At 40.1% G+C, this 26,971-nt stretch overlaps 1 protein-coding gene and 1 non-coding gene across 24 annotated transcripts; both read left to right on the plus strand.

Moving 5' to 3' along the window:
• The first annotated feature begins 3,788 nt into the window (after positions 1–3,788).
• On the plus strand, positions 3,789–25,638 carry ccnk (cyclin K). 23 transcript variants are annotated; one of them, XM_073933056.1, is made up of 14 exons: positions 3,789–3,908; positions 4,852–5,106; positions 5,236–5,317; positions 8,297–8,428; positions 8,579–8,684; positions 11,413–11,470; positions 15,558–15,727; positions 17,488–17,690; positions 19,331–19,364; positions 19,480–19,548; positions 20,913–21,544; positions 22,147–24,054; positions 24,243–24,848; positions 24,999–25,638. In XM_073933056.1, the coding sequence occupies exons 2-11, from the start codon at positions 4,907–4,909 to the stop codon at positions 21,476–21,478; spliced, it is 1,620 nt and encodes a 539-aa protein (XP_073789157.1). In that variant the 5' UTR covers positions 3,789–3,908; positions 4,852–4,906; the 3' UTR covers positions 21,479–21,544; positions 22,147–24,054; positions 24,243–24,848; positions 24,999–25,638.
• Positions 4,606–4,734, plus strand: mir7146 (microRNA mir-7146). The gene is given in 1 exon segment (NR_105067.1): positions 4,606–4,734. It is a non-coding gene; the product is annotated as a microRNA mir-7146 (primary transcript).
• Positions 25,639–26,971: the final 1,333 nt, after the last annotated feature.

Raw genomic sequence — 26,971 nt, forward strand, 5'->3', positions numbered from 1 at the left:
TACATTTGTAAAAAATTTGATATTAATATTTTTTGTATGCTTCTACATTTTTGATAATAAAATTTTTTTCCCCTCAGATTTTAAATGAAGTAAGAAATATGATCACAAATGAATAAATACATACTTTAAAATGTAAACAAAAAAAAGAAACAGTTTGGTCATTTTATGTGAGATGCTAATAGTCTAATCTGATTCAATGATTTATGCTAAGCTAAAAGAAAAAAGAAATAGTCCTTTACATGTGGTCAATTTATGTAAACTTGTTAATTGGATTTACAGAAATGGTGCTATATTATCAGTCAAGTTTCAAATAGGAAAATTATTGAAACCCTTTGTTCATTTTTCAGTGAGATGCTAATGGTCTAATCCGATTCAATGATTTATGCTAAGCTAAGCTAAAATGCTCCCATCAGACCCTGAGATCAGGTGAAGGGATTCAAAAATAATAAAACTCAACCTAATTTATATTTAAATTAATATAAAAATACAGGCCATTACAGGGACGCAGACAGAAGCTTAAATTGGAAATTTGTGAGAAAGTTGCAATCTTGAAAGTACGTTTACATTTAGCATTTTATTAAGCTATATATTTTTATTATATATATATATATATATATATATATATATATATATATATATATATATATATATATATATATATATATATATATATACATTTTTTTAAGTGTTTTATATTTTCGTATTACTCATTTTTTAGTTCTACGTTTCTGATTAAACATTTGCCCTGAGATTCTAAATAAAGTGAGAAATATGATCACATATGAATGAGTACTTTAAAATGAAAATTTAAGAATTTTCAGTTTGAGTGAACAATCCTTTATAAAAACTGGGGGGGCACAAACTCTTTCTGAGGGGGCAATGACAGCGAGGTTTACGAGCGAGCTAAATGCTGCATTGTGTAACTATGGTACACAGGCGGTACTGCTACTTCATAGTTTCCTAAATATCATTCTGAAATCTCGCCAAGACTCTCGAAGAGCGTAAAAGAGTAATAAGAGTTGAGCATGATATGACGTGAATACAAGTTGGCTCCCATAGAAATATACATTGGATGTCGCCTACCCTGATGTTGTCTATTAGAAGGAATGCGTCAATTGAGTCGCCATTTTAGTACAGGGTAGCGCTCCTTTAAAATTAACACTCCTTTTAATTGAGCGCCATCTAGCGGTCACATAATCTAATGACTAAATATTATGACAACTTGTTCAACTTCTTTTATAAATAAATATATATATATATATATATATATATATATATATATATATATATATATATATATAAACTTGATATTACTTTTTTCTCACCACCACACTGGTCTTTTTCACAAGACAAAATTTTGTTGTTGGAAACTGTATTTTATATACTTAAATTTGACTTTTGCATGCTAAAAGTACTTGAGTAAGAGACGTTTTACTTGATTTGGGTCATTAAAAAAAATGTAGCCTATTCCTGCTGTAGGCAACCATAATCCTACTGTAGGTTGACATAAAACCAAAAGACCCATTCTTGTCTTCTTAGAACATTTTGTTAAGCAAATTTTAAAATAACAGTAAGTTCATAACATGTTAAATATATAGTATAATTTCCTGGTTTTAAACATACAGAATAATAATAATAAATATAGTTATGAAACAACCATAACATAACCCTTATGTCTTAGGACATCTTTGATTAACTTATTACCTACACCAAATGTTGACTAGTGTACATTTATAACAACCATTTATTTGTTAGACTACTGTATTGTCAAACCATGTTGCATACACATGCATTCAACAGACTAACATGACAGTGCATTGCTGTAGAGGACAAATAAAACACGAGACAGGTGTTTAGAAAGAGTATAGTTTATTTAGATTGACATGCAAACAAGACAAACTTTCAGAAAACAACCCGGAAACATTATAACGCGCGCACTCGTGAATATAACCCGCGGTTGTCTTCAAAAGTCCTTCTTTGCTCAACAGCTTAGCTGAAAAACAAAGCAAAACATTACAACAGTCCGACAAAAAGCAAAGAGCATAGAATCACCAAGAGGCGACACTCTACAATTTGGAAAACAATAACGCGCTTTTTGAATAAATTAAGTAAAAACAAAGCAGCAGCTTTCAATCGCGACAGCAATGAGATCCAATGGACGGCCGATCGCGATCACTTCAAAATGGCGGAATCCGGGGCTGTTGCTCTTGGTCATTCTAAGCTCTTAGCATAAAGTTAAATCATAACAGTTACCATGGTGTCTATTTCAAACTACAGTAAACTAAAGTTTGAAACTATAGTTTAAAATAGACGATGAGTGGGCCTCGCTACTCCCACCCACCATAACCCTCGCAGCGAGGTCCCACTACCGGCCCCCCGTGTTTCCCTGAGGGTCCTCGGGGGTTGTTTGTTCCCTGCCTAGGGCTCAAAGGTCGCCTCGCCCCAGGGAGTGCACGAGAAAACCGGGCGCCAGGCCGTGCCAGTATTCACTGGATGTTGCTCGGCGGCACATTTCGAGCAACAAACACGTAATATTCCTTGCGATGTTGCGTTTATGTACCGAGTGAAGCTTCAGGAAGCGGACTTCGTGAGATTGGCGTGGCTCCACTCGCAAAGTCGGTATTGAACTCACCTTGGTCAAGTTCAAACAGCAACACTGAGCGAACTGACAAGGCTGACAGAGAGCACACGAGCTTTATAGGAATGCATATGCAAATTTTTACAAGGCACGTAAAAACTGCTGTTGCGTTGTCATGGCGAACGCTGAAGAGGGCTCATCTGATTGGAGCACACAGACTCGTGAATCTGCGTCACGGCGAATTGCCGTCTGCAGTACACAAAAATATATTAAATATATTCAATATATATTTTTTTACATTTCTGGTGCTGTGTAATATTCTGGGATGCAGTAGAATATGGAGACAGATGAATATAATTGGCTATATGCCGAGCAAGTGTTGTTCCCATATACTTATAAACTTCCGGTGACCGGTTAGTGTGAGTTTTTTCCATTTTATACGGTTCCTTTTACAGCATTCATGTTGTAATGTAATTAAAATACATTCAGTTAAATAAACTTTGGCATTCATTTAGTTGTTCAAGCGTAAAACGAGACAAAAGGCCTTTTACTCGCACTCGCCCGTCAGAATCGGCAGGATAGCGCAGACGCTCCATTGAATATACTGGGTTAAATATATGCTCATATTATAAAGACATGGCGGGGAAAATGTCATTTAATGCAGTGCTTCTAGTACAATCCGAGACCCACTTCATATCGGAAATCACTCAGCCAGTGGAGATCGCTGATTTTTAAAGAAAACTGACCTTAAAAACGTGCAGCTTTTTCCTTTGGCATACAGTTCGCCGGAAGCGCTTAACCCAGGTTACTGGCAAATTAAAAGTCCCATTAGCATGCTTCCAGAATGTCTTTCGAAAAAGAGTACGGGTTTAACCCCGGCATCCTGGCCAAATTTATCCACTGGCCTCTGTCCATCATGGCCCTTGGGTTGACTTTTCCGATTTCATTAAAAAATTCTTATTTCCAAACTTCTGTATTTCCCCAAAAAATGTATTATTTGGTCACTCTCTGAGTGTAGATCTTTCTCATTTTAAATCAATTATTGATTTTTTGCTTTTTTTAAAAACAAAATTTCACATCCATAAATGTAAATTTTCAAAGAAACACCCGTACTTTTTTATTTTCAGAAAGGACTTTGAAATGTATGTTCTCCAGGCCTGCAGATGTCGCTTCAGGTGGTTTGAACGACGCACGAGCGCTGCTTTGAAGTACAGAGGAAGACGTGCTGTAAATGGCTGCCTCCATGTCGTGAATGTGAGACCGACAACGATTAACGTTTTATTCGTCTCCCCAGTTTACTAAGGACATAAACGTGCCATATATCGCAAAGGTAAGACTATTTTATAGTTACTTATTGTTTATAATTCGAAGGATGAGTAATTACTCGGTTTGAAACCGATCGCTTTGAAATCGCTTCCCTCTCAGTTTATTAATGTCATCGTAAATTGATGAATGAAGGATCAAACAGCTCCATTTAAATTAACAGCATATTTACTGGAGAACACGGTTATATTAGTCACGTGATGTTATGAGTGGTCTGGGATGTATGATATATTTGGTATTTAATTGTCTGTGTTCTCTCACGAAGCAAATGATTGACATGTTTGAACTTTCAATAGATTATATAACTTATTTTTTTGCAAATTTAAGAAACGTGTGCCTTAATCATGCTGATGCACAAATTACGACATTTTATCTTATTTATTGTGAATTCCCAAACAATACCCATTGAACTATAACTGAATGCGATAATAATATAACTGAGCTATTTCAAATCTGTCAAAATTCACCCCAAATTAAACAAGACGCTTAGAATAAATAAACCCTATTTGTAGCATTATTTTCGTTTTTATAGCTGTAATTAATCCAGAAGAAAAGTTTTTGACATAATATATATGTGTGTATTGTGTATACATGCATGCATATCTTTGAGTAATCATATATAGTTCATCAAAAAATGAAAATTCTGTCTTCATTTACTCGCCCTTCACGTGTTACAAACCTGTTTGGATTTCTTAATTCCGTTCGACAGAAAAAGAGATATTTTGAAAAATGTTGTAAGCCGGTAACCATTGACCTCCATAGTATTTGTTTTCCCTGTTATGAAGGTCAATGGTTACCAGTTTTCAGCTTTCTTCTGAACCATCTTTTTTGTTTAACAGAATTACGAAAGAAACTCATAAAAGTGAGAGTAGAGTCCCAAATTTCAACATCGTTTGGCAAAATTCACCCAGTGCACTTTTAAGAAGTAACCAACTAGCTGTTGTTTTTAGCCTTTTGCAGTTCAGACTGATTTGCGGTTTGGCATCAGCCGTCACTTCCTTCCAAATGAAGGACGGCAAGGAGAACTCCAACGCCACCTTCGGAAGCTTCACCACAAATCTGGACCACACCAAGCCATGCTGGTACTGGGACAAGAAGGATCTGGCCCACACCCCGTCCCAGTCAGACCTGGACCCAGCCACAGAAGCGCGGTACAGACGAGAGGGAGCCAGGTTCATCTTCGATGTCGGAACACGTTTGGGATTGTATCCTTCAATGCTGCTATTTGTAGACTGATCTAAAGATGTTGTGTGTTTATTTATTGATTTAGACTGAATAAGGCTGAAGTTTAAATGGTGTGATGATTTCCATTTGGACCTTAACCATTTTTTAAGACATTATGACACCCTGGCGACAGGAATAACATACTTTCATCGGTTTTATATGTTTCATTCTTTCAAACAGTTCCCCCGATATGTAAGTACAAGCTGTTGTTGAAAGATATTTTTTTTTACTGTTTACATTTTTAAGGAATTGCTCACCCTCCTCTTGTTTCAGAGTTTTTTTCCTCTGTAAAACACAAAAGGAGATATTTAGAATAACATTGAAAACTGGTAACATTGACTGCCGTAGTATTTCTTTTGGTACCTACAATAGAAGTCTACCTTAAACTTCATTCATTCATTCATTTTCTTGTCGGCTTAGTCCCTTTATGATGCTGCGTTCACAACAGACGAGGTACGCGCGTCAAGCGTGACTGATTTACATGTTAAGTCAATGCAAACGCGCAAATAGACATCCTGCGGCGTGATACACGCGAATGGCGCGGAGCGAATGACACAAATAGCGCGAATGGCGCGGTGCGAATGGCGCGATACGCCCGAGGCGATTTGAGCGTTTTGCACATTTGACGCGCTTAACGAGCGTTTCGCGAGAATCTTTCGAGTTCGAAAATCTGAACTTCAGCGGACATTCGCGCAGCGTTAACCAATCAGGAGCTTGCTCTTGTGGGGGCGTGATTGTGACGTAGAACCTGTTGATGGTGTCCCAGGGGACATCCTCCAGGCGACAGCGACAGCGACAACAAGACATCAAACTGGGCTTGGCTCAGTCAGAAGCACCGCTGAAAGCCTCCGTGATCCAGGTTCAGTTTCTGGAGGAGTTTATGAGCTCACAGAGCAGGATGCACCTCTGAAAGGATGCAGTGGACTCAGACACGACCCTAAACGTATTGACGCTGTTTTTCAGTCTCCATAAAGCACATTAACACTGTTATTTTCTTAATAAAATCCATGTTAGCCATTTAGCTATGAAGCTAGAGTCACCGGGCAGACAGAAGCCCTGCCCATCACGCGAATCCGCGTCTGTTCTGAAGAGCATTAATCTGGGGTCGCCACAGCGGAACCACCAACTTATCCAGCAAGTTTTTATGCAGCGGATGCCCTTCCAGCCGCAACCCATCTCTGGGAAACATCCACACACACATTCACACACACTCATACACTACGGGCAGTTTAGCCTACCCAATTCACCTGTACTGCATGTCTTTGGACTGTGGGGGAAACCAGAGCACCCGGAGTAAACCCACACGAAGGCAGGGAGAACATGCAAACTCCACACAGAAACGCCAACTGAGCTGAGATTCGAACCAGCTACCCAGCGACCTTCTTGCTGTGAGGCGACAGCACTACCTACTGCGCCACTGCCTCGCCACCTTAAACTTCAGCCGTTTGCATTTCTCGCAATCACAGAAGCTCCCTGTGATATTAACTAGGTGCAGCTGGAAAAGTGCAAGCGTGTTGCTTCATGCGCGCAATGGAAAATGGCGGACGTGAAACGACAAACTAAGTATATGGTGACGCTCCAGTCGATCAATATTGGTGGGAGGGGGGACCGCACTCCTACATCAAGTCGGTCTGAAAACCGCTCCAATTGATCCACCGTTTTTATGTTGTTAAATTGAAAAAAAAAGGACTGTGTGTGTGTGTATATCACCCCAATATGACGGTATATAACACTACTTACACACATGTGTGTCCAAACAGCTTGAAAGGTAGATTTTTTTCACCATAGGTGCCCTTTAACAAGGGGGCGAAGTCGAAACAAATTTTTAGGTGAAACACAACAAACCCCTAAAATAACGACCTGTGTGAACGCCCCCAAAATGACATTTTTAACACATTATAATAAACAAATCTGAATTGTGTTCAAGACTTAACCTAAACTGGCATACTCAGAAGAACCATAATATAAAGGGCCCTATCATACACCCGGCGCAATGTGGCGCAAGGCGCGGCGCAATAGTCTTTTGGTACTTTTAGCTCGGCGCAAGGGTCATTCTGAGGTGTTGTGCCACACCGTTTAAATAGCAAATGCATTTGCGCTCAAATGTGTGCCCATAGGCGTTCTGGTCTAAAAAAGCATGCATGTTTTGGCGCGTTGCTATTTTGTGAAACTGCAAATAGTCAGATTTTTAGACCAGAAAGTCGGTCTATTGTCTGGCGCAGAGTGCGCCTGGCTTACACACTACAAACAAGATGCAGAGCAATACGCAAATATCTTTACATATGAAAAATATAATATCTTAAGGATATATATATATATATATATATATATATATATATATATATATATATATATATATATATATATATATATATACAGTATATAAATGATTCAAATATTACAAAACGTATTAATTTCTAGCCTACATGAAGATTTAAAAACCACTGCCTTCATACTTTCTTCATCTCGGGAGGCTTTTTCAGTTCATTTAATTTGCTTTTGTAAAATGTTATTATTATTAGCAGTATTATTTATTATATCCATATTTATATTTTTTATTAAAAACAAGCTTAGATTTGTCCACCTGACAAATTTTAGACCATATGGGGCATAGCAGGTGTATTTGGAAATAAATCAGTATTTTGACCACACTTGATTATTATTGTACATTTATTTGTTTGCTGGAAATTAGAACTGAATTTTGAAATAGTTTTGAAACAAATCTTTGCGCTTAACAAACAAAATTAATTATTTTTAGGCTAATTGATGTCTGTGCGTAAAGGTTTCCCTATCCACGAGAGCAAAAGCGAAAGTGAACTAACTTTACTTCAAAATGCGCTTATGGCGTGACGCAGCTGGCTCTTAAAGGGAATGGGAGATGAGACTCTGATTGGTTTATTTTCAAAACACACCTATAACTCATTAAGAAAATAAACTCAACCCTTTTAGACCATGCGCCACGGCGCAAAGCTAATTTTCCTGTCCTTAAATTAGCAAAAATGCGTTCTGATGCCCTGAAAGCGTTTGCGCCCTGCGTTTTGCGTTCTGCTCATGGACCGTCAAAATAGAGCCCTAAATCTTACAAAAGGTGTACCCTTTAGAAAAACTGATAGCCATCTAGTTTCAAAAATAGCAAACGATAATTTTCCCCCTCACTTTTTATCTCTGCAGGTTACCGGGGCTTGTTGTCTTTTCCTGGCTGGTAAAGTGGAAGAAACTCCCAAGAAGTGTAAAGACATCATTAAAACCGCTCGCAGTCTGCTCAACGATGTGCAGTTTGCACAGTTTGGAGATGACCCAAAGGTTTGCGTCATATTCAACACACACTCTTTTTTTATTTTATTTTTATATATATATATATATATATATATATATATATATATATATATATATATATATATAATTTTTTTTTTTCATCATCGCTGTATTAAAGATGTCGGATTTTCTTCACAGGAGGAGGTCATGGTGTTGGAAAGAATTTTACTGCAGACAATCAAGTTTGATTTGCAAGTAGAACACCCCTATCAGTTTCTGCTGCGCTACGCTAAACAGCTGAAAGGTAGTACTAGTAAGGTTCCCACACTTCTTCAGTGTTCTTTAAAAGTGCTTGAATTTCAGATATATGGATTCACGACCCGGGCTTTGTTCTTTGTACCTTGCTTAAATGATCTAAGATGATTTTGTAGATCCTGGATCTATTAATCTTGATAACTGATCTCTGCCTTATTTGGTCAAACAAGTTTGCAAATTAGATTAATGTCTGAATGAACTGATCTGAGATCACAACGTGTGTTGCGAAGAATAGATCTATCGATCCTCCATCATGATCAGCAATGCAAAGATTGGTTAATCGTTAATTATCAGATTAATATTTAATTATCAGTCTGAGTAATATTTATTTTAATTCGTAGTAAACTGTTTGTTAAACATGATACGCAATAACTTTCCACATTTGTGAGCTGCATGCTTTACACTTTCACATGTCAAGATGTCAATGTCAATTTTATTTATATAGCACTATTAAACACAAAGGTTGGCCAATGTGCTGCACAATACAAATCACAAAGAGAACGATATAAAATTATAGCTAAAGCCAATAATTCTCACTGATACTAACTATATCAAAAACAAACAATTCTCACTGATAAAATGCCAAATCAAAAAGTGTTCAACCTGCATTTAAAAACAGACAGAGATGATATAGACCTAATACAGAGGGGCAGAGCATTCCACAAGCACGGCCACCCCTGCATTTCAGCCTCGACTTGCATAATAGTCTCTGGTTAGATGACTGAAGAGACCGACCAGGGTGACGCTCAGTCAACAGGTCTGGCAGGTAAGAGGGAGCCAAGCCAATTAGGGATTTAAAAACCAAGGGAAGAATTATGTGAGCCATTTTGTTGTGAAGACCACAGCACATAAGCGCTAGGTTGTAAACTTAATAAAGTTGATTTGTCATAGACCAGCAGAGAGAAACCACACTGTGTCACATAAGAGATAACACCCAATAAAAAGTACAGACTTCAAATTAGATTACGAGACTGACGCCAAGCCACAAACACCGGTGCCATCGCTCACACTATCAAAAGTATATAGCAATTTATTTAGTTTTACTTTTAGAGAGATTTTCTTTAGTATAGTAGCCTAGGCCTATTCAAGTTTTTTAATAAATGGATGTTCAAAATAATTTTGTATCAAAAAGAATTTTGATATTGGTAACTTTCCGCAACCTTTGCGAAGCATTTCAAAACTTGTGCATGACAGCATAAATTATTAGAAATTTTCTTAAAAAATAATAAAAAAAACGAGATTTTTTTTTTTTATATTGGCCATGTCGTCTATTATCATACATAAATTGTACTAAAGCTGGGACGGTACTTTAAAATAGTATGTGTTTGTGTCTAAGAAGTCCATAAATGTTCTCTTTGGGCGTACTCACACTATGTACAGTTGCCTTGAACCTGGCCAAAGCTTACGGGACACGTTTGCGTCATCCATGATGCGCTGTTCAGTAAGCACTTTTGCTCAGCTCAGTGAAGATTTCTTTAGTCATTTCGTTTAAGTCGTTTGATATGCAGTGATATTTCGCCGAACAGATCAGCCACTTTTGACGCTCCTAAACAATCAAAAAGTCCTCGTGCTGCAGGAATTAGGAGGTTTGCTGCAGGTGCAACTGTGGTACAGCGAGGGGTTTGCATCTTTAATAATCTATGACAGTTTGCATCCATTGAACAGTAAGAATGAATTATAAACGCATATGACACAGTCCCTTAAAAGTCACGTCTCGCTTTCAGTTTCGGGCTCAGGCGCATTTAGCACTCACACACAAGCGTGAGCCCAAGTGAACCGCTCTCTGGCACACCTCTTCCAACCAGGCCAGGGCCGGCCAAGTGAACCGTGCCTGAGCTCGATTCAGAGCACTCACACTTCTCAAACGATCCGGGAAACGGGCCTGGGCACGGTTTGCATGGCATAGTGCGAGTAGGCCCTTTAAATCCCTTGGGGAGAGAACACCCCCATAACAGTTTCGTTACTTTTATTTAGAGTGCTGTGTAAGTTTTATTTATAATTTTTTAAAAACTATTTTACTATTTTCTCCAGTGTGAATAATCTACAGGTCAGCTACTACTGTAAGAAAATAACAGCATTTGGTACATACTTTCAGCAATACCTTTGCTTGAAATGGTCCGATCTAATCCTATTATATGAATAAACCTGCTCCTGAGCAGGTTTGAGCTACCCGACCTGTTGCTATGACAACAACCCTTGGATGAGTTGTGAAGATCGAAACAATCCTGGATCATGTCAATTCGTTAATAATCAAATCCAGCTAATCGAGTAATCCATGTAGTACAAAGGACGGAGCCCTGGAAAGTACTTAAAAACAAGCACAGGTCCTTGAAAGTGCTTGTTCTTGTTTATTTCAACAGTTGTACTCAATTGTCAGAAACAGAATGAATAAAAAAAAATGAATAAATTCTTAATTAAAAAAATCTTACGTTTAAATCTTTTACAGTAATAATGACAAATAATGTAGATTTGATTCATATTTCAGAAACCGTTTTAAAATGATCTTTTCACTTATGACTCTTTCCTCTTCCCAAAATAATTTGATTTTTGTAACGTTACACTGCCAAATACAGTGAAACGAGGTTCCTCTAGCTTCTAAATGTGCTTGATTTAAAATGAATGGTGTATTATAAGTCCTTGAATCTGCTGTTTGAATCCTGTACATTTGAGAAAAGTCACTACTGGTTGGTTTGACGCTCTGATGGTTTGATTTGAAGGTGACAAGAACAAAGTTCAGAAGCTTGTACAGATGGCGTGGACCTTTGTCAATGACAGGTATGATTCATTTTTACTTTTTTTTTTAACATAAAATATATGTTAGCATAAAGGCCTGTGCACATTGAGACATTTTATATTTGCGTTTTCCGTCAACGTTTAACGCCTGGTAACTATATATAAATGGCATCAATGTGATCGTGCACACCAACGCGCAAAACGCCAGGCGCAAAATCGTCATTTAAAAAAAAATGGCTCATGCTCGTTTTAGTGATGTGCGGATCGATACTAAAATATCAATATCTCCAATGCCAGCGTTGTGTGTTCTAGAGTCGATAATCTCATCAAAATATCGATATTTCAGTAATTTGGAGCAAATACGTAGTTTATTGGAAATAAAAATAAAGCGGAAAGTAACCACAATTATCCTAGTTGATCTGAATATAGCCAACTTAGGCGGAACTACTTGTTCTTCCTCCTGCCAAGTCATGTACTCAACTCCTTGTTCAAGCTCTTGTTCTCTCCAAACTGGATTACTGCAGCTCTCTACTAGCCGGGCTCCCAGCTAACTCTATCAAGCCTCTTCAGCTGCTCCAGAACGCAGCAGCACGAGTGGTCTTCAATGAACCTAAAAAAGCACATGTCACTCCGCTGCTCATCCGTTTGCTCTGGCTGCCAGTTGCTGCTCGCATCAAATTCAAAGCTCTGATGTTTGCCTACAAAGCGACTTCTGGCTTTGCTCCTTCTTATCTCCTCTCACTTCTGCAGATCTATGTGCCCTCCAGAAACTTGCGTTCTGTGAATGAACGTCGCTTCGTGGTTCCATCCCAAAGAGGGAAGAAATCACTTTCGCGAACGCTCACAATCAATCTGCCCAGTTGGTGGAATGAACTCCCTAACTGCATCAGAACGGCAGTCACTTGATGTTTTCAAGAAACGACTAAAAACTCAACTATTTAGTCTCCACTTCACTTCCTAATCTGCAATTGCCTCTCCGGATATACCAATAACTGTACTCAAAAAAAAAAAAATTACTAAATTACTAAAATATTACTAATACTTTCCTTCTTAGACTGTACAGACTTGAAACTTGCCTATAGCACTTATTCATTGTTGCTCTTATAGTTGTGTAAATTGCTTCCTTGTCCTCATTTGTAAGTCGCTTTGGATAAAAGCGTCAGCTAAATGACTAAATGTAAATGTATGTAATATGGCACTATGAATGCAGAGCACGCTAGAAAACTCAGTCAGTCCACGCTGGCACATGTTGTTCAGTCACGCTGTCAGTCACTTCACTTCCAAAAACTCAAATAATGCTGTTTGTGACATGTAACAAAACATTAAAGTACTGTGGTAAAACCAGAAACCTAAACAAACGCCTACATATAAATCACAACACAGAATATGACTACGTCATGACTAGGCGGTCAGAAGAGGAGGAAAGAAGAGGCACAGGTGCTGCTAGGCCGAGACAGACATCGCATTCAGAGTCCTTAGGTGCAGCAGGCAGGCACTATGCAGGTACAGAGGGAGAAAATGCGGTGATGTGGCTCTATTTTGGGGGCTTTGGTTTTTGGGACAATGATAAAACAAAAGAAAAAGGTTAAAAATCTTCAAGGGGATCGGATTAACATCACTAAAATGAAAACTGTGAATGTTTATTGTTTAATGTTAAGATGTTCAGGCAGGCGTTTGAAGATATACGTCAGGGGTCACCAATCTCGGTCCTGGAGGGTTTAGCTCCAACTTGCCACAACACACCTGCCTGGATGTTTAAAGTTTACCTAGCAAGACCTTGATTAGCTTGTTCAGGTGTGTTTGATTAGGGTTGGAGCTAATATCTGCAGGACACCGGCCCTCTAGGAACAAGTTTGGTGGCCACTGATATACATGCTCAGATGCTGTCAATAAATGCATAAGTTGTCTCATTTTTGTATGTTAATTCTTCATCAATAAACAAGAATAAGCTGTAATATGTCTCGTATTCAGTGTAAATTGACACTTTTAGGTACACTACTTGTTACTTTAATTTCCCAAACAGTATTTTGTGGGCAAAGTATCGTTATCGGATCGATACTCGCCTTCATTTTAATTTGTATCGGATCGGATAGGGAACCAGTGGTATCGCACATCACAAGCTCGTTTTATTTGATTAGACGCGCCACGTTAAAACCTTCTCCACCAATCAGATTGGCACTTTTGTTAACGTGCACGGAGCTGCTGAAGTTACATTAAACAGCACTGGGAGGCGCTCAAGCGCAAAACTGTCAATGCGAGCGCACATTGAAGATGCCCAGAGGCGCATATGAACGTGGAGCTGCTTGTTGCTCTTGTGAACAATAATCATTTCTTCATCGGTAGAGCTGGAGCTGCTGCTTGATAGATCTATGCTTGTTTGAGTCACCAGTAACTTTAACAACAAGTGTGTGAACTTCCTCTCCTCCTCTTCTTTTGTGTTATAAGAAGGTGTCAGAATCTTAGGGCCCTATCATACACCCGGCGCAATGTGGCGCAAGGCGCGGCGCAATGGTCTTTTGGTAGTTTTAGCTTGCCGCAAGAGTCATTTTGAGGCGTTGCGCTACGCTGTTTAAATAGCAAATGCATTAGCGCTCATTTGTGCGCCCATAGGCGTTCTGGTCTAAAAAGGAAGGCGTTCTGAGGCGGACCGCTGGCGCGTTGCTATTTTGAGAAACTATAATACATTTTTCATTAGACCAAAACTAACCTGGTCTAAACTCCGGCGCAGAGTTGCGCCTCACTTACACACTGCTTAATACGCACAAGAGAGCAAAAGGCAAATATCTTTACATATGAAAACATTTAAATATTAAGGATATATATAGGATATAATAAGAATAGATATAGAATATAAATATAAAGGATTAAAATATTACAAAACATTATTTTCTAGCCTACAGAAATATGAAAAATCACTGCTTTTATGTCTTCTTCATCTCGGGAGGCTTTTTCAGTTCATTCATAACAATTTGCTTTTGTATAATGTTATTATTATTAGCAGTATTATTTATTATATCCATATTTATATTTGTTTTATTAAAAACAAGCTTAGATTTGCCCACCTGTCAGGTTTTAGACCATATGGGGCACAGCATGTGTTTTAGGATATAACTCAGGTTTTTGAGCACACTTCGTTATTATTGTTCATTTATTAGTTTGCTGGAAATTAGAACTGAATTTAGAAATAGTTTTGAAACAAATCTTTGCGCTTAACAAACGCAATTAATTATTTATAGACTAATTGATGTCTGTGCGTAAAGGTTTCCCTATCCACGAGTGAAAGTGAAAGTAGATTGATTATCTCTCATTCTCAGCAGTAGGTGCTCTGTTTAACAGTTTTCTGTTAAAAAAAAACTGTTAACTGTTTGCTTGTGAAATGCTCAGTTTTTCCACTTAGACTTACTTTGCGTCCTGTAAATAGCGAATGCGCTTATGGCGCGACGCAGCTGGCTCTTAAAGGGAATGGGAGATGAGACTCTATTTGGTTTATTCTCAAAACACACTTATAACTCATTAAGAAAATAAACTCAACCCTTTTAGTACATGCGCCACGGCGCAAAGCAGGTTTTCCCGTCCTTAAATTAGCAAAAATGCGTTCTGACATGCCCTGAAAGCGTTTGCGCCCTGCGCTTTGCACTCTGCGCATGGACTGTCAAAATAAAGCCCTTAAAGTTGTCTAGCGCCATCTAACGTCAAGGAGTGATTTTGCGTACTCTTCTGCTTGACCCTAGATTAAAATCGCTTGGGTTTGAATGCGAAAAAACGTCTAGTAAAACGCTGACGATAAACGCAAACGAAAAGGGTCCCGTTGTGTAGGAGCCTTAAGACTTCTTCTTTTCTCTGTTAGAAGATACTTTGGAATGTTGGAAACCTGTAACCATTGAGTTGCATGGAATTCATTTTTTCTACGATATAGAAGTCAATGGTTAGAGCTTTCTTCAAAATATCTTCTATTATGAAACATTTTATGACACAAATGATGTAATGAATTTGTAGCGTCATTCACTGAAATCACACTGTCATCAATTTGAAACAACACATTCATAAAGAATTCAAAGCTTCATGAGGCAATGTTTGGAAAGCTGCCGTCACTACCTCAGTGTGGATTTCGTTTGTGTGTATTTTCCAGCCTCTGCACGATGCTGTCGCTTCAGTGGGAGCCAGAGATCATAGCAGTGGCGGTGATGTACCTTGCTGGCCGGCTTTGCAAGTTTGACATTCAGGAGTGGACTTCTAAGCAGTCGTCTCGCCGCTGGTGGGAGCAGTTTGTCCAGGATGTTCCAGTGGAGTTGCTGGAAGGTAAGAGACTGCATCATGTGTTTGACACGGCATGCGTTTTTAAAAGGCTACACAATAAAAAGTTTCAGACATCAGCTTGCACATCATAAGGTATAATACCATACAGTAGGATACAATCCATAGCTTTAAAATCTACCATATAGAGCAGGGGTGTCCAAACTAGGGCTGTTTCTCAATTCCAAGTACGCAGAGAACGGACTTTCGTTCTTGTGGAGCCCGGTTGTGTCCTCGGAAGAACGAACTCGGGAGACCGCGTGGACAGAGAACGTGTCCTGTGAGAAATGAGATGCTGCGTTCTTCTTGATGGTCACATGACCTTCACTTGTTTTAAATGGTAAATTATTTCAACATTACAGCCTTCATACAGGGATTTATTGTTTTTCCCCGTCTTCAAAATATATACTATGCATGAAAACGTTATAAATATACTCAGCACAATATAAATAAACAGATTTTAATATGAATTTCAGCAAACAAACACCCTTAATGTGTTTATTCCACTTAAGATGTTCATGGTTTTGTTTACTTTCACCGTTTTATTTAGGGAAACTCCTGAGGTAAATCAGTGATATCTCTGAACTTTAATAATAAATCTAGATAAAATGCTGCGCTTCCCACCTCCAGTCGCAATGACTTCTGGGACTTCCAGAGTGAGTTCGGTGCTTAAAGGCTGATTTATACTTCTGCGTCAAAAGCACGCTTATGCTACGGCGTTGACACATAGCTCCGCCGCGTGCACCCCGACAGAAACCCACCCCGCGCCGAGCTGCCAACCCGAAGCTCTGCCGCATGCACCCCGACAGAAAGCTGCGCCGAGCCGCTGACCCGAAGCTCCGCCACGTGCACCCCGACAGAAACCCACACCCAGAACTCCGAAATGCACGGCGCCGCGCAAAAGGTACAAGCAATAAATCCGATTACAGCAATTAATGTGGAGAATATTGAACTTGTGTTGAGCCCAATGAGCCTTTTATCATAAAATAGAGCACGGGTGTTCCTTTAGTGATATTGCTTTGACTCACATGCTGAAAATGGCATACGTGCAACAAGAAACTGAGGATATTATCGTGACGCAAGGCTGTCAATCAATATTGGTGGGCGGGGGGACCGCACTCCTACGTAAAGTTGTGGTCGGTCTGAAAATCGCTCCAATTGGTCCACTGTTTTTATGTTGTTAAATTGAAAAAAAAAAGAACTGTGTGCGTTTATATCACCCCAATATGACGGTCTGTACACTATACTTGCACACATGTCTGTCCAAACAGCTTGAAAAGTAGATTTTTCACCATAGGTGCACTTTAAAATGTTCTGTTTAAGTGTAAAGAAACTACTTTTTTTAACCACGACTTTTTCAAGCCACGGTAACCCTTGAGACCGGTTAACATCTCATACCTAACAGTATTTTTAAACGGTTTTATTCAAGACCATGTAACCTCTTTGCACCACTCACCAACGTCAGCTCTAAAGCTGTGGACCAATCAGAAGAACTCAGAGACAGGGCCAGAGTTAAGCCTCTGTTTACAGTAACATGTTGGCATGACGAGGTTTTATTTGAAGGCAACATGGTGGAGATGTTTGTTTTTTAAAACCGTTCTGCAATGTCATTACTTTCCAATACTATGCAGCAATACCTTCAAACACCCTACATTTCTAAACTCAGAAGTTTGATGAAATCTCAAGTCTTGATTCCTTAAGATTTATTGTGACTTATTTCACTGCTTACCTTCTGTATCTTATGGTATTGCTCTTGTGGTTCACAGATATCTGCCACCAGATTCTGGATTTGTACTCTCAGGGTAAGCAGCCGATCCCCCAGCAGCCTCCGATGCAGGACAAAGAGAAACCGCCACCCCCTCCCGCTGCTCCTCCCGGCCAATCAGGGGCGCAGAACCCACCCGCTCAACCTCCCTCCAAGAAGAACTCCCCCCAGGCCAGCCCGCCCGCCAAGATTAAACGCCAACATGTAAGTAAAGCATTTACTATGGGCTACGATACACAGTTAAACCAAAAATCATTCAGACGCCATCAACATTTCTCACATCATCACAGTATATTTACTATAGTTTAGTTTATAGTTTTTTGCTTCACTGTTAAAAACAAACAAGCAAGCTGCTTCTTTAAGCCTAGTTCACACTAGAGGATTTTAAGCCTGATTTGAGCCTGATTTGGAAGTAAACTAGCTCGCCGACAGATCGGGCTGTGATCGGGAAGAAATCTGCGGGTGCTCGGCGCTCGCCACTCTTTATGTGTGAACTACTGAACAACGCATCAACGGGGCTCGTTAACGCGTCGCCGACACCTCGCAGACGGAAATCCAACATTTAGCATGCTCAATATTCCAGACCAGTCGGCCGACTCAACCCCACGTGTGGTCAGATGTAGTGACGAGCTGCAGCCAATGAGAGAGCATATCAGCATGAGCTGAATGCCTGTGTGTTCAGGAGCTCAGCAGAAACATCTGTGATTGGTCAGAATGGGCATCAGTGCACTCGCTTCATTCTGCGTTAGCACAGACACGAGAGTAGGCTATATTAACAGTGGAACTAGAATTCTGTAACTATTAGAATTACCATACTGCTCATTCTGACCGTCCTCATATAAAACACCATATTGCCACAACATATTTACATTCAAAGCTATTATTGAGATATTAAAATTAAGCTTTGAATGTCTGGCATCATATTTAATGACACCATTACCCTAAAAATATAATCTTTTTTTTGGAAATACAGCCTATAAATATGTAGTTAAGATACTAGAACACTTAAAGGTCTTGGCTTTCATTTTCACTTTCAAACAGGAGCTATTTAACGGTACAGAATATGCTGTTTTGAAAGATATCTGGAGTAAATTGATGTTTTTGCCATCAGAAAGTTTTGTTTATGTTAGCAGGAAGTTGCCAGGCAAGAAAATGCACACATATTTAAAGTCACAGCGAAAAGTATCAGACATGCATGCAGTCATTTTGACCAATATGGTAATTTAAGGCAGAAATGCTCAGTTCTTTACTGTTTTGTAAAAAAAAAAAAAAAAACAATGTCAGAAAGAAATACACTGATAGTTAGAAAACAGCAGGGTGTTATAGATATGTTAGTTTTATTTCAAATAGTTATAAAATTACAAAAAATTAAAAACTCTGTGTATCTATCCACTGGAACCTGCAGATGAGTGATTAATCCGCTGATAAATCAGCTGATTTGACGATGTTTTTAAATGCTTTCTCCAAAGCTTGAAACGCTGTCAGTGTTGTCATCAGCACACAAGCAGCCAATAGTGCTCAGCTTTTTCTGACGACTCCTCCCTCAAAATTTCATTGGCTGTGGTTTGGTAGCTTGAATGAGCTGATGGGGAATGAGTTGTTGTCAGATCATGTAGTGTGTGACCCCCTCTTGTGGATCATTCACGTAGTGTCGCGTAGTGTGAACACCACAGAGATTAAAAAACACAAAGTCAAGTCATGTAGTGTGAACGGCACAGCGATCTGCTGATGTTTGAAATCCTGTAGTGTGAACTAGGCTTAAGAAGAAAATGAAAGGATTGGTTAGATAGCTTCTGTATGCGTTAGGTAATCTAAAACTCCTATCTTTTTGTGTTGTTTTGTAGGTCTCTCCTAAAGATGAACCTAAAGCTCCAGCAGGTAAATAATTTTGCTTGCAAAGGACATTTTATAGTTTCACGAGAACCAAGGTCTATTGTGGGATTATGAGTTTCCTATTGTATTAAGTGTAAATTACTCTCTGTCACTGTTTCAGAGCAAGTCGGCTCTAAGATACCACGTCTGGAGAGTCCCATGCCACCTCTTCCTGTTTCTCAACCCCCTGGTGAGACTTGCTTTGTTTTAAAAGAAGCAGCACAATAAATCTTCGCACAGAACTCCGCAGATTTTTAGCCCATCATTAATTGTTTTTTGACTTGATTAAATGTGTGTAAATCTATTTATTCAGTTTTTTTTTTTTATTTATTTCGGTAAAATTATTGACTAATGTAAAAATGTTCATCTGATTTATGTACAATGCAGTTTGTACAGTAATATTTTCTGTCTTTTAGTAGAGATATTATATGAGAGACTTGCTTTGTTTGGCAAATAAAGTCAATCTAATTGGATTTGCATTGTAAACATTAAATAAAAGTTTAAAAGGGATTACTTTTTATTTCACATATTGAGGTTTTAGTTGTGACACTCCCAAAATAATTCCGCAGAAATCCACAGACTGTTACCAAAATTCTCCGCAGAAATAGCAAAAAACATCTGCAGATTCCGTCTGGCCCTGCTCATCACACACAATAAGTAATGTTTAAAAAATAAAGGAAAAGAAAAGACGGAACTTTAAAAATGTACATTCATTGCCGAGCGAGACACATGCTTTCTGTTTATTCTAGAATGCGCATGCTCAGAGTGCGCGAATGGTCACGTGATATACGTTTTTGGTGGCGTAGTGTGGATATGTTCGGAAACGCTAGTGTGGACGCGGATGATTTTTGATCTAAAACGCCATTTTAAAACTAAAACGCGCTAGTGTAAACGAGGCCTTAATCTATTTTTGTAATTTTATGCAAAGATGATGTAACACATACATAAATAAGTAGAAACAGGGGCGGACTGGGACAAAAATTCAGCCCTGGCACTAGTTGCCACACCAGCCCACATTACCACACGATACAGACCCACCCACGGACATGCATATTCACTATTTATTTTAGTGTAAAGATGGTGAAATAATATGACATTCTTGCCAAATTTTGATTATGTCCGGGTAACCTTGGATTGGGTCTTGAAACCAGACGGCAGTTGCCGATTGGGCCGAATGCTTAACATTTATTATTATTATTATTATTTTTATCATCATCATCATCATGATATCATATCTAGCAAGAGATAAAAGCTGTCTGCACATAAAAAAATACATATTAAAAAAAAAACTGACCGGCCCACATTTAAAAATTGGTCCGGCCCTTCTGGCATTTGCCAAAATTGCCAGATGGCCAGTCCGCCCCTGAGTAGAAATGTTCACTCGTTTATTTAAAAATTTAAATAATAAAAGCCTTTAAGGATTCAAGATGCTGATGACCATTAAAGACATCATATCAATCTTGTAAAAAAGATCCATAGGCATTTTTCGATTCGTGCAGTTTAAAATGTAATGAACGCAACCACTAATAATGCCTCTGACATCTTACTACACAGAACGCAAGACTCCATCTGCCATCCCAGCACCTCCTGCAGAAGCCGAGCCAGCTGCGGCATCAGAACTGGACCCAGCACAAGGACCTGCTCCTCCTCTGCCACACGGAGCCCCTCCCCCTCTGCCACACCGCCCACCGCCGCCTCCACCCTCCAGCTACATCATGGGCATGTCCACGTCCAGTTCCTACATGTCTGGGGAGGGGTTTCAGAGTCTGCAGTCTATGATGAAGACCGAAGGGCCCTCCTACGCGCCCATGCCCCCTTCGTACAGGATGGCCTATCACCCACATGTCTATGCGCACACAAACCCTCCCCCTCCAGGTCCTCCGCCTCCAGCCTCTTACCCTCCTCCCAATCTGCCCCCACCCACTCCAGCTTACCCTCCTCCAGGGTACAACCCTAGCTACCCGCCTCCGCCGCCACACATGCCACCAGGGCACAACGTACCCCCTCCGGGAATGGGTTTACCGCCTGCTGGGTACCCTCCTCCTCCTGTTCCACCAGGCCAGCCTCAGCTGCCGCCCCACGCCATCACAGGAATGAACAGAGGGGCATGGATGAGATGAGATGAGAAGATGAGACGCGTGCCTGTATACAATACACAGAGCTCACATCTAAAAACCAACTGATATGTTTTAAAACAGGGGTGTCCAAACTCAGTCCTGGAGGGCCGGTGTCCTGCGGATTTTTGCTCTTCACACCTGCAAGGATGCTTCTAGAAAGCCTAGTAAGAGCTTGATTAGCTAGCCCAAGTGTGTCTGATTGGGGTTGGAACTAAACTTTGCAGGACACTGGCCCTCCAGGACCGAGTTTGGACATGCCTGTTCTAAAATGAGCATTTTTATTCTCATCCTCTCGTCTGTAGGTTCAGTAATTTCACTTTCATGGCAGTTAAGAGTTCCCTTTTATTGTGTTTAAAGTGAAATAAGTGAAGATAAACAGAGGAAGCTGACAAAAATGCTCATTTTAGATGGCAACTAGAGGTTTTTGCTTTGGAACTCTACACCATTAGGTTTCTATGTATTTTGATGCAGGTTTATTGGAAAGTGTAGACCAGGGGTGTCCAAACTCGGTCCTGGAGGGCCGGTGTCCTGCTTATTTTAGTTCCAGTTCCAATTAAACACACCTGAACCAGCTAATCAAGCTCTTTCTAGGTATACTAGAAACTTCTAAGGAGGTGTGTTGAAGGAAGTTGGAGCTAAACTATGCAGGACACCGGCACTACAGGACCGAGTTTGGACATGCCTGTTCTAAAATGAGCATTTTTATTCTCATCCTCTCGTCTGTAGGTTCAGTAATTTCACTTTCATGGCAGTTAAGAGTTCCCTTTTATTGTGTTTAAAGTGAAATAAGTGAAAATAAACAGAGGAAGCTGACAAAAGTGCTCACTTTAGATGGCAACTAGAGGTTTTTTGCTTCTGAACTCTACACCGTCAGGTTTCTATGTATTCTGATGCAGGTTTATTGGAAAGTGTAGACCAGGGGTGTCCAAATTCTGTCCTGTAGGGCCGGTGTCCTGCTTATTTTAGTTCCAGTTCCAATTAAACACACCTGAACCAGCTAATCAAGCTCTTTCTAGGTATACTAGAAACTTCTAAGGAGGTGTGTTGAAGGAAGTTGGAGCTAAACTATGACACCGGCACTACAGGACCGAGTTTGGACATGCCTGTTCTAAAATGAGCATTTTTATTCTCATCCTCTCGTCTGAAGGTTCAGTAATTTCACTTTCATGGCAGTTAAGAGTTCCCTTTTATTGCGTTTAAAGTTAAATTAGCGAAGATAAACAGAGGAAGCTGACAAAAGTGCTCACTTTAGATGGCAACTAGAGGTTTTTGCTTCTGAACTCTACACCATTAGGTTTCTATGTATTTTGATGCAGGTTTATTGGAAAGTGTAGACCAGGGCTGTCCAAACTCGGTCCTGGAGGGCCGGTGTCCTGCTTATTTTAGTTCCAACCCCAATTAAACACACCTGAACTAGCTAATCAAGCTCTTTCTAGGTATACTAGAAACTTCCAAGGAGGTGTGTTGAAGGAAGTTGGAGCTAAACTATGCAGGACACCGGCACAACAGGACCGAGTTTGGACATGCCTGTTCTAAAATGAGCATTTTTATTCTCATCCTCTCGTCTGAAGGTTCAGTAATTTCACTTTCATGGCAGTTAAGAGTTCCCTTTTATTGCGTTTAAAGTTAAATTAGCGAAGATAAACAGAGGAAGCTGACAAAAGTGCTCACTTTAGATGGCAACTAGAGGTTTTTGCTTCTGAACTCTACACCATTAGGTTTCTATGTATTTTGATGCAGGTTTATTGGAAAGTGTAGACCAGGGGTGTCCAAACTCGGTCCTGGAGGGCCGGTGTCCTGCTTATTTTAGTTCCAACCCCAATTAAACACACCTGAACTAGCTAATCAAGCTCTTTCTAGGTATACTAGAAACTTCCAAGGAGGTGTGTTGAAGGAAGTTGGAGCTAAACTATGCAGGACACTGGCACAACAGGACCGAGTTTGGACATGCCTGTTCTAAAATGAGCATTTTTATTTTCATCCTCTCTTCTGTAGGTTCAGTAATTTCACTTTCATGGCAGTTAAGAGTTCCCTTTTATTGCGTTTAAAGTGAAATTAGTGAAAATAAACAGAGGAAGCTGACAAAAGTGCTCACTTTAGATGGCAACTAGAGGTTTTTGCTTCTGAACTCTACACCGTCAGGTTTCTATGTATTTTGATGCAGGTTTTATAGGAAGGTGTAGACCAGGGGTGTACAAACTCGATCCTGGAGGGCCGGTGTCCTGCTTATTTTAGTTCCAATTTCAATTAAACACATCTGAACCAGCTAATCAAGCTCTTTATAAGTATACTAGAAACTTCCAAGGAGGTGTGTTGAAGGAAGTTGGAGCTAAACTATGACACCGGCACTACAGGACCGAGTTTGACACCCCTGCTTGAATTGGAGTGTCAGGAAGTCTATGAAATACCACAGGCTTCCACTTGGGTTCAGGGTTTCACCGTTCTGTAGACTTCATCTCTACTTACTTGATTTAAAAGGATAACCCTGCTGATAAAAACAGCTTAAACCAGCCTAGGCTGGTTGGCTGCTTTTAGCTGGTCGACCAGGCTGGTTTTAGAGGGGTTTTGGTCATTTCCAGGCTGGTTTCCAGCCATTTCCAGCCTGGTCTTAGCTGGTCAGGCTGGGACCAGCTTGACCAGCTTAGCCAGGCTGGGTGCCCAGCCAAAACCAGCCATGTCCAGCTTAATCCAGGCTGGTCAAGCTGGTTTTAGCTGGTTTTAGCTGGATTTAGCTGGGCATTTTTCTAGCCTGACCAGCTAAGACCAGGCTGGAAATGGCCAAAACCCCTCTAAAACCAGCCAACCAGCCTAGGCTGGTTTAAGCTGGATTTTTCAGCAGGGAATTCATCGCTAAAACAAAAAGCTGTCGTGTTCATCTACTCATCCTCCTGCTAAAGGGAAGGTTCATCCATGAATGTTGAGCACAAAGGAAGATATCTTGAAGGTCGTTGGAAACTCCAGGGCATTTTCTTCTTACTATGGATGTCATTGTGGGTTTTGGTTTTCAACATTCTTCAAAATATCTGTTTTCTATATTTGAAAAAACATTTTTAGGACGGCAACAAAAAAAGTCATAGCAGTTTGGAGCCACATAAGGGGTGATTCATTTAATTTTATGGGTGAACTATCCCATAAGGTCTAACAACAGTACAGACCATGTGGATCTAATTGAGGATGTTTTCAGTGTTAAATGCTCTCACACTAGGATGTTTTTGTGATTATAGTGCACAAGTAGATGTATAAATTGGTCTGACAGGAGGTAAAGATTCAGGTCTTTACATTTCTAAGGCTTGAATAATGACAGCATCTGCAGCTTTTTTTAATATAATTGTCACTATTTACTCTCAAGTGTTTCCAAACCTCTATGACAGGGGTGCCCAAACTCAGTCCTTGAGGGCCGGTGTCCTGCATAGTTTAGCTCACACTTCCTCCAACACACCTGCCTGGAGATCTAGTACACCTAGAAAGAGCTTGATTAGCTGCCTCGGGTGTGTTTAATTGGGGTTGGAACTAAAATATGCAGGACACCGGCCCTCCAGGACTGAGTTTGGAGGCCCCTGCTCTGATTTTCTTTCTTCTGTTAAACACAAAAGAAGATATTTAGATGATGATAGAAACCTGTAATCATTGACTTCCATAGTATGTATTTCTCCTACCTATTTAAGTCAATGGTTAGCAGTTGAGTGAAGGGTGAGTAAATGACAGACGTTTTCAGTTTTGGGTGAACTATCCCTTTAAATCCATTCTTATCACCACTTACATTCCAAATACCTTTCTATGAACGAATTATGAATTCTTCATTGTACATATGGGTTATTCTGTATTATCTTTAGAGTGTGTTGCTTTTTTTTGTTTGTTATTTTCCCAGTGTTGTGTTCCTCTGGCTTACTTTTTAGTTAGTTTGTTGCAGACTTCTTCTTATTTCCTTAGCAAGATCGGGAAACCGTCCCACAAATCTTCCTTAGCAGTAGGTAATTCTGATGCCTTTCTGGCATCTTTGACTGACCTGAGATCAGGTGCATTTATTGGGTATGTTGGTTTCATAGTTTCCCGAATGTGCCTTAGTTTGGTTTATAGTTGATCGAGGGACTCTCTGTGCTCAACTAGCTTGTGTTTACCCGTTGATTCTTTTAGGCAGATAATAAAAACTGCGCATTTGCTGATTTGTGCCTTGTGTTGTGTGTTACAACTTTGGAATCCATTCAGCCGGTATCCAAGTCTGGCAGGAGCACGTTTAGCTTAGCTTAGCATAATTGAATCAGTTTTTATCATTAGCGTCTTGCTAATTTTCTGTCAGTCTTAGTATGTTTAGTTCCAACCCTGCTGAAAAATCCAGCTTAAACCAGCCTAGGCTGGTTGGCTGGTTTTAGCTGGTCGACCAGGCTGGTTTTAGAGGGGTTTTGGCCATTTCCAGGCTGGTTTCCAGCCATTTCCAGCCTGGTCTTAGTTGGTCAGGCTGGAAAATTACCAGCCAAATCCAGCTAAAACCAGCTTGACCAGCTTGGTTTAAGCTGGACATAGCTGGTTTTGGCTGGACTCCCAGCTTGGCTAGGCTGGTCAAGCTGGTTTTAGCTGGTCATCTCCCAGCCTGACCAGCTAAGACCAGGCTGGAAATGGCTGGAAACCAGCCTGGAAGTGGCCAAAACCCCTCTAAAACCAGCCTGGTCGACCAGCTAAAACCAGCCAACCAGCCTAGGCTGGTTTAAGCTGTTTTTTTCAGCAGGGAACCCCAATCAGATACACCAGGGCTAGCTAATCAAGCTCTTACTAGACTTTCTAGATACATCTTTACAGGTGTTTTAAGACAAGATGTAGCTAAAATCTGCGGGATACTGGCCCTCCAGGACCGAGTTTGGACACCCCTGGCCTAGTAGGAGCTAGATTAGCTAGCCCAGGTATCTAAGTCTGGCAGGAGCATATTTAGCCTAGCTTAGCATCATTGAATCAGATTTTATCATTAGCATCTTGCTAATTTTCTGACAGTCTTAGTATGTGATGTTACTACAGAAGAGTTGAGCTTTAATTAAGAAAATAATTTAATTTTTGGTTGTCAACTGTCTAATCCAGGCATGTCCAAACTCGGTCCTGGAGGGCCGGTTTCCTGCAAAGTTTAGTTCCAACCCCAATCAGACACTCCTGGGCTAGCTAATCAAGCTCTTACTAGGCTTTCTAGAAACATCTATACAGGTGTGTTTAGACAAGATGAAGCTAAAATCTGCAGGACACTGGCCCTCCACGACCGAGTTGGGAAACCCCTGGCCTAGTAAGAGCTTGATTAGCTAGCCCAGGTATGTCCTGATTTGCAGCCCCGTGCAGAGACTATCCAAGGGATGGTTGTCGCAAACAGAAGAGCGGGGGCACTTCAGATTATTTTGGAAGGGGACTTTCTGCTGATTGGGGTTGGAAATAAACTTTGCAGGACATTGGCCCTCCAGGACCGTGTTTGGACATGCCTGGTCTAATCAAATTCAATGATCTATGCTAGGACGAAGCAGT

Source organism: Danio rerio, chromosome 20 (genome assembly GCF_049306965.1).
Source record: "Danio rerio strain Tuebingen ecotype United States chromosome 20, GRCz12tu, whole genome shotgun sequence".
Lineage (NCBI taxonomy): Eukaryota > Metazoa > Chordata > Actinopteri > Cypriniformes > Danionidae > Danio > Danio rerio.